General features: G+C 38.8%; 1 protein-coding gene across 1 annotated transcript; it reads right to left on the reverse strand.

The window, feature by feature from the left end:
• Positions 1–8027: 8027 nt before the first annotated feature.
• LOC128640655 (putative nuclease HARBI1) lies at positions 8028–8491 on the reverse strand. Its single transcript, XM_053693083.1, has 2 exons — positions 8214–8491; positions 8028–8124 (listed from the first exon to the last, which is right to left on the reverse strand). Exons 1-2 carry the CDS (start codon positions 8452–8454, stop codon positions 8120–8122), a joined length of 246 nt encoding a protein of 81 aa, XP_053549058.1. The 5' UTR covers positions 8455–8491; the 3' UTR covers positions 8028–8119.
• Between the last annotated feature and the right edge of the window lie 489 nt (positions 8492–8980).

Below are 8980 nucleotides of genomic sequence, written 5' to 3' on the forward strand. Positions count from 1 at the left end.
GAGTCATCCTAACCACATACTCCATAGTCTGTTCATCCATGTTGCAACAGGATTCTAAAAATATTTGACTGCTGTGATACCATAATCATGTGGTATGCTGGAATATAGCGTTACCACATCTACAGGGAGTGCAGAATTATTAGGCAAGTTGTATTTTTGAGGATTAATTTTATTATTGAACAACAACCATGTTCTCAATGAACCCAAAAAACTCATTAATATCAAAGCTGAATAGTTTTGGAAGTAGTTTTTAGTTTGTTTTTAGTTATAGCTATTTTAGGGGGATATCTGTGTGTGCAGGTGACTATTACTGTGCATAATTATTAGGCAACTTAACAAAAAACAAATATATACCCATTTCAATTATTTATTTTTACCAGTGAAACCAATATAACATCTCAACATTCACAAATATACATTTCTGACATTCAAAAACAAAACAAAAACAAATCAGTGACCAATATAGCCACCTTTCTTTGCAAGGACACTCAAAAGCCTGCCATCCATGGATTCTGTCAGTGTTTTGATCTGTTCACCATCAACATTGTGTGCAGCAGCAACCACAGCCTCCCAGACACTGTTCAGAGAGGTGTACTGTTTTCCCTCCTTGTAAATCTCACATTTGATGATGGACCACAGGTTCTCAATGGGGTTCAGATCAGGTGAACAAGGAGGCCATGTCATTAGATTTTCTTCTTTTATACCCTTTCTTGCCAGCCACGCTGTGGAGTACTTGGACGCGTGTGATGGAGCATTGTCCTGCATGAAAATCATGTTTTTCTTGAAGGATGCAGACTTCTTCCTGTACCACTGCTTGAAGAAGGTGTCTTCCAGAAACTGGCAGTAGGACTGGGAGTTGAGCTTGACTCCATCCTCAACCCGAAAAGGCCCCACAAGCTCATCTTTGATGATACCAGCCCAAACCAGTACTCCACCTCCACCTTGCTGGCGTCTGAGTCGGACTGGAGCTCTCTGCCCTTTACCAATCCAGCCACGGGCCCATCCATCTGGCCCATCAAGACTCACTCTCATTTCATCAGTCTATAAAACCTTAGAAAAATCAGTCTTGAGATATTTCTTGGCCCAGTCTTGACGTTTCAGCTTGTGTGTCTTGTTCAGTGGTGGTCGTCTTTCAGCCTTTCTTACCTTGGCCATGTCTCTGAGTATTGCACACCTTGTGCTTTTGGGCACTCCAGTGATGTTGCAGCTCTGAAATATGGCCAAACTGATGGCAAGTGGCATCTTGGCAGCTGCACGCTTGACTTTTCTCAGTTCATGGGCAGTTATTTTGCGCCTTGGTTTTTCCACACGCTTCTTGCGACCCTGTTGACTATTTTGAATGAAACGCTTGATTGTTCGACAATCACGCTTCAGAAGCTTTGCAATTTTAAGAGTGCTGCATCCCTCTGCAAGATATCTCACTATTTTTGACTTTTCTGAGCCTGTCAAGTCCTTCTTTTGACCCATTTTGCCAAAGGAAAGGAAGTTGCCTAATAATTATGCACACCTGATATAGGGTGTTGATGTCATTAGACCACACCCCTTCTCATTACAGAGATGCACATCACCTAATATGCTTAATTGGTAGTAGGCTTTCGAGCCTATACAGCTTGGAGTAAGACAAAATGCATAAAGAGGATGATGTGGTCAAAATACTCATTTGCCTAATAATTCTGCACTCAATGTATAGTCAGCCAGCTACTGTTGACTGACCAAGTGACATCCTGGATAAGATGAAGTATGTGTGTGGTGTCTTTAACATGACTAGGTAATGAGGTTACAATTGATTGGAGGATTGAGTCCAACCATTCAGACAGAGGCTCAAAAGGTGAGCCTATGCCTGAAACGATTGGTCGTCCTTTACTTCTTGGATGCTTTTGTGCACTTTGGGCAAGTGATGGAAAATTGGGATTATGGGATTGAAAGTTTCATCATGCAAAATGCCCAAGTGCTTACCATCATCCAATAAATCAAACAATTCTCTCTGAAATCGATTGGTTGGATTATTCGGTAAATGCAGTATGTATTGGTGTTCCCCAATTGTCTTTTAGCTTCCATAACATAAGCTTCTTTATCCAGGAGAACCACGCTCCCACCCTTGTCAGAATTTCTTATAACTAAAGAGTCATCATTCTTAAGGGTGCTTAAAGCCTCTATCTCTTTAATTGACAAGTTGTGATTGTGTGGTCTCCTGGAGTCATGTAAAAGGGTCAGGCCATCCAAAACTCTCCTCTGAAACAACTGCAGGGATTTTCCTCTGGTATATATTGGATAGAATTTTGATTCTTATTTAAATTTGGGAAGGATAGTAGTATTAACATTACTTGGGAGATTTGACTCAATATATAAACTCTCTAGTACAGCAATATCACAAGCATCTTGGAAGTCACTGGGCTCATTTGGGGTGACCGATTTAGGCCTCGCTTCCATTGAGTCGTTAAAAATGGAGCCGTAAGCTACCGAAGCGGCCGACAGCTAAAAGTAATTTACGGCTCCATTTTAGTACCAGGTTTCCATTGAAAAGATTAGCGTGTTGCGCGCAGTCGCTCTTTTCGGCCGTACGTAAGTTTGCGTTGCCAACCGATGTCGGATTTGTCGAAAAGCGCGCCATAACAAGTGCATTGCCATGGTAACCCGACCTCTGTCTATAAGAATAACGGTTTGCGCCTGCGCTCTTTACCTGTGATCGCCTCTAGAGAGAAAGACACGGGAGCTAGTTGCGTTGGTAGGAGTTTTGGGTTTTTGAGAGTTGTTTGAGAGTTAGTGGAGAGTTTGATATTTTATTTTCATATATTCTTATTGTAGGCCTCATATAATATTAGGAACACACACACACATCCATACATTAGTTAATTAACACACATTAGTTTATACACACAAATACACACACACACACATACACACTTTTATTTGATACAAACACATTCACATTTTTTTTTATTTCATTAACCCCCATATCCCCATCTTCCTTTATTACTCCTTTCATTAATCCGCTTATTCCACTTCCCATCCCCCCCCTTCCCTTCCTCACTATATAACTTTTTTTTTTTATATATATATACATTTTGCCCATCCTATTTTTTTTTTTTTACATCCCATATTTTTTGTTTCATTTGACTATATAGCTCACCCCTTTCTTCATTTGCATCCCTTATTATTTTTCTATAATTTTGTTCTAATCCTCCTTAGTTTTTCCTTTTTCATTTACATCCCTTTGTTTATTTTCACCCCCACATTTTATTTTTATTTTGAGGGATATAGAATAGAGATAGTTAGGGTCTAGATAGGTTAGGTAGTTAGTTTTGGGGCTATTTAATTTAGGGTTTAGTTAGGTGAATTAGTGTAGTTAGGTAAGCTAGGGACTTTAGTGTTAGGTTAGAGTTAGGGAGGAAGGAGAAAGGGATGGATAGGCCTAGTGGAGTTGGGAAGGGGGTGGCTAGGGGGAGGGCAGTGGAGAGGGTGGATAGAGGGAGGGGGAGGGGGGAAGTAGGGAGTAGTATGGGCAGGAATAGGGGCCGAGGTTTGGGTGGAGGATTTGTCCTTCCTCAAACCCTGGCAGAGGAGGGAAGGAGAGAGGGTGGAAGAGGAATGGAGGTGGGAGGAGTGAGGAGGAGTCAGCCTCAGCTAGGCACAAAAAGAAAAGGGAAAGTGGGGCAGACTGTGGCAAGTGGGGGTGGGGCTGGTGGTAGCCTGTCACAGCCTGCAGGGACAGAGGAGGTAGAGAGGGCTGGTCCCCAGTCACAGGAGGGAGAGTCTGTGTCTGCTGGCCCTTCAGGTGTGAAGGGCAGGCTAAGAGAGGAGAGGTACTCTGAGGAGGAGAAGGAGGCTCTTGTTGAGGCGTACTTGGAGAGGGCAGCTCAGCTGGAGAACCCTAACCTGAGGCCGGCTGTCCGGAATAAGCTGTGGGAGGAGATTCGAGTGGCAGTCAGCTGCTTAGGACGTAATCGTTCTACTGCCAGCATTAAACACCGCTATCATGACTGCAGGAGGGAAACCAAAGCTAAGCTGGCACAGCAGGCCAAATATGCACGTGGGACAGGTGGTGGTCCTAGCAAGAGAATACACCTAAGGTCATGGGAGGAGATGCTGTCCAATGTCATCTCGGATGAATCTGTTCACGGATGTAAGGGGACAATGGACACCTCTGTGCCACCTGAAGAGGTGTATGAAGGTGAATATTCAATATTAAATATAACCATATATGTGATGTATATATGTTGTATATCATAAATACCCATCTGTTTTTAGCTATGAATCTAAATTTACATAGTTGTATTTAATATGTTCAGCAAGCACTCTGTATTGTATATCTGCTCCGACAAGCAAGAATATTGATAATATAATATCCAAGAATATTAAGCATTTCATATAAATCATGTGTCATTGTCCTTAAAGGGACACTGTACCCAAATTTATTATTTTGTGAATCAGATGCAGCATGCAATTTTAATCAACTTTCTAATTTACTACTATAATCAATTTCTCTTCGTTCTCTTGCTATCTTTATATGAAAAAGAAGGCATCTAAGCTTTTTTCTAAGTTCAGAACTCTGGACAGCAGTTTTTGATTGGTGGATGCATTTATCCACCAATCAGCAAGGACAACCTAGGTTGTTCACCAAAAATGGGCCACCATCTAAACTTACATTCTTGCATTTCAAATAAAGATACCAAGAGAATAAAGAACATTTGAAAATAGGAGTAAATCCGAAAGTTGATTAAAATTGCATGCTCTATCTGAAGCACAAAAGAAAATATTTGGGTACAGTGTCCCTTTAACAATGTTCCTTTAAGACACAGTCTATAAAGATTCCTCAGTTATGGTCATATATGCTTGGATTTTATCCCAAACACACTATATGTGTGTGTGTGTATGTGTGTGTGTGTGTGTATGTGTGTGTGTGTGTGTATGTGTGTGTATGTGTGTGTGTGTGTGTGTGTGTGTGTGTGTGTGTGTATGTGTGTGTGTGTACATATACACACATAAATATGGAATATAATAGTCTGTATTGTTATGCTACAAAGTAATATATTCTATTAGATAGATAATGTAAACATACCGTATATTTATTTGTAGGTTCCGAACAGGAGGAGTATGAAGCTGCACCAACACCACAGCAGGATGTTCCTACATTCACTGAGGAGGATGAGGATATCTATGGTGACACCACCTCCTATATCAGCCTCTTAGAAGATGATATGCAGCAGCCTAGGGCATATGAGGTGGAGGATGTATCATGCCCTTCTCCATCTACTTCGGAGACAACATTTCATTTTTTGGGTTCTGAACCCCAGCAGACTCATCCTCCTCAACAATGGCAGTTCATGCATACTTTGCAGCAACAAATGGCACAGCCCCCACAGCTGCACCCACCGCAGCAGATGATGCACCCCCCACAACATCCTCCTCAGCAGCAGATGATGCACCCCCCACAACATCCTCCTCAGCAGCAGATGATGCACCCACCACAACATCCTCCTCAGCAACAGATGATGCACCCACCACGACATCATTATCCTCAGCAGCAGATGATGCACCCACCACAGCAGCATACAGATCTGTATCATCTGTACTATATGCCTCCCACTCCTATGGCACAACAGGAATCCACACCACCACCCACTGCACCCACCAATGTATTGCCAACAGTGCCATCACAGACAACCTCACAGTCACCAATACGGAGAGACAGCCCTGGAACCAGCCAATTATTAGTTCCTGAGACACCAAATGTACAACAGGGTCCGGCACAGTCCCAGCAGGATGATCTACTGACGCTCATACATAGAGAGCTTAGGCTGTCCAGGCTCCAGCAGCAGCAGAATTTGAGAAGGATACAGAGCCAAATGGACATCCATAATGCCTCACTAGTCCGCCTGGCAGAGGCAGTGGAGAGGCTCGCGGATAGGCCCCAAACTCCATCCTCCCTTGCATCCTCTGTCATCTCCCTGCAGGACCCTGAATCCCAGTTATTAGCCTCACATTCAGCTGGTGGGCGTCGCACAAGACGCCACACTGCCCCCCTAAGTACCTCTCCTCCAAAGTCTAAATCCCGCCGCAAGAATTAATTAATATTCTTTTTTTTCCACCCAAGATATATCATATCTAATTTTTGCACTAAAGCACTTTTTTAAGTGCGATTTTCATCTCATAAATATGCATCCATTTTTCTAATCCAAATTTGAACATATATCTTAATATTATTCTAATAGCTGTTTATCTGCTAAAAATGAACAGCTTTATTCATTTTTATTTCACATGATGTCAATTAATATGCAGGTGTACATTGTTGATAAATTTATGTGTCCTTTTATTGAGGATATCATATTATGCCGTTTAAGAATACTTGGGGATACGTGTCTGAAATTTATACAGTATATGCTATCTAACATTAGTCAACGTGACATGTGTAAATGTTATGATTTATATTCCACAAGCATATGTTGTTTGCTCCTTCAGATGAAGCTAATAAGGGTTATACAGTTATAGAAGAGTTGAAAAGTAAATACTCCTTCCTGTTGATATGGCCAAATACCTTGCATTCATTCTTATAGTCCTATGTGGAATGTAATATCTGAAATATATACCTATCATGACTAATACCTATCATGACTAATGCACTCCTTTTTGTCAAGATTATTATTCAATATTTAGAATAATTAGATAAATGTATCTTTATGATATTCAAGCACTGGTGTATACACAACATATATGTGATTGCCATGATATAGAGGTGATTAATACATTTTAATTGACATCATATGAACAGACACAGACTCTCCCTGGGACCAATGCACAATGCACTTTTAAATTGTTTCAATAACTCCATGTTAAAGACAATACTTCATATCTCTTGGAAGTATGTAATATTAAGCACTTATGTATTTTGGTTAATAGTCTAAATATTGCAAATGTATTATCTGCTTTAGCAGACATGACATTACATATATTTTATAAATATTAGTACTATGATACATTATAACTTTAATGTGTCATCGTTTTGTATTGAATAAATATGATTTTCACATTGAAAATTACATTTGAATGAGGGTAAATCTGTAATAATAAAACTCATCTTCATGATAAAAAAATTATTTCCTTTGACTTATTTTTCTATATTATTTTCTATGAGGTAACCATGCCATTCAAGTGTGCAATCTCAGGGGATTGTATGTATTGATAATGTATCTTTATTGTAAGGATTATATTATATCTGGATTTGTCTCTTTGAAATGAGCATCTGATATATTTCTTAAAGGGATAGCCTATTCAAAATAAAACTCATGAATTAGAGCATGCAGTATTTATATACTTAAATATGTAATCCTATAATCTATTTAACTTCATTATCATCTGTAATTTACTAAAACAGGAATGTTAGCTTAGGAATCTACCCATTTTGAATCTGCACATGGGGAGCGCTTGATGATTGTTGTCTAAATGTAGGCAACAATCAGCAAGTGCACCACAGGTGATGAACATTAAATGGAATGGCTCCTAAACTTAAATACATGATTGAAATAAGAAACATAAAAAATTCAATTGATTATGAGTACATATGTAAGTTGATTGGAATTGAATGATTTATCTGGTTCATTAATGTTTTATTGTGAACACACTCTTCCTTTTTTTTTTTAAACTGACATAAATTCCATTATTTTGCTAAAACATATATATTTAAAAGCAAATCTAATATATTTATATTCTTTATATTTCTTAATATTCTTAGTATCCTTTGATTATAGTTTTATTTAGGTAAGATCAGGAGCAGCATAGAACCTATGTTGGAGCTGTTTATTGTTGCCAACATACAGTATATATCCTGTCTGTCATTGGTTCACCCATGTACTCATTTTTATTAACCAGGAGTGCATAGCTGCTCTTTAAATAATTATACCAAGAGAACAAAGTAATATTTGGAATATAATTAAAATGATATTTTAGATAATTATGTTATACATAAATCATAAGATGAATGCATTGATTAGTACATAGCTGGAAATAAAGAAACATTCACCATGACTATATTTGAGTAAAGTATACATTTATTTAGGGAAAATGTGGTAAATATAGGGATGAGGAGAGAGGGAGGGGAGTGGTATTCCATTTCTGAGAATCTTCAATCTGTAAAACATTAAAAGAAACAAATGTGTATTATTAAAAAACATAATCATAAATAACTAAAAGGTCTCATTACAATACTATAAAAATACCTGAAAAGAAATCTTGAATAGTTGCAGATCTCTCCAAATGGGCATTGAGGGGTTGGGGATGATTAATTACATCAGGCTCAAAGATTTCACCTGGGGGCTGTGGTGTTGGAAGTAAGTCGTTCAACATCCCATGCTCCTGTGCCATGTTGTGTAGACAGCAACATGCCACTATGATTTTAATAGCTTTTTCAGGACTGAATTGGAGATCCCCCCCTGATCTGTCCAGGCAGCGAAAGCGCATTTTTAGAACACCAAACAGTCATTCTATTATAGCACGTGTTCGGATATGTGCTTCATTATATCTGTATTAAAAGAACAAGAAATATGATTATAATATATAATGTGAAGACAAATCAAATACTAATGAGCTAACTACATTCCTGTTTTGATCTTATAAATCTTTAAACCTTTTTATATATATATATAAATATATTTATATTCAAGCAGAGAGATTTATAAATGCTTCACTGATAATAGATGATTTGTATTTTGACTGTCCCTTTAAAGGCACTCAGTACAACATTGTTATGTCTGTGATAGTGATATATACACACACACACGAGATAATCAAGCAACAAATGTATGTGCACAAACACAGATATATAGCTTAATAAAGGGGCAGGAGCCCCGAAACGTTGCTCAATAAAGGTGCTGTTGCTCCACATAGAGTGCTACCTGTGTGTTCTATTTCATTACATTTACTGGGACTTTGGAAAAGGAGGTCCTCCAGGTTTGCACCTACATTCACCCAAGAGTGATTTAAAGGG

Source organism: Bombina bombina, chromosome 10 (assembly GCF_027579735.1).
Source record: "Bombina bombina isolate aBomBom1 chromosome 10, aBomBom1.pri, whole genome shotgun sequence".
NCBI classification, from domain to species: domain Eukaryota; kingdom Metazoa; phylum Chordata; class Amphibia; order Anura; family Bombinatoridae; genus Bombina; species Bombina bombina.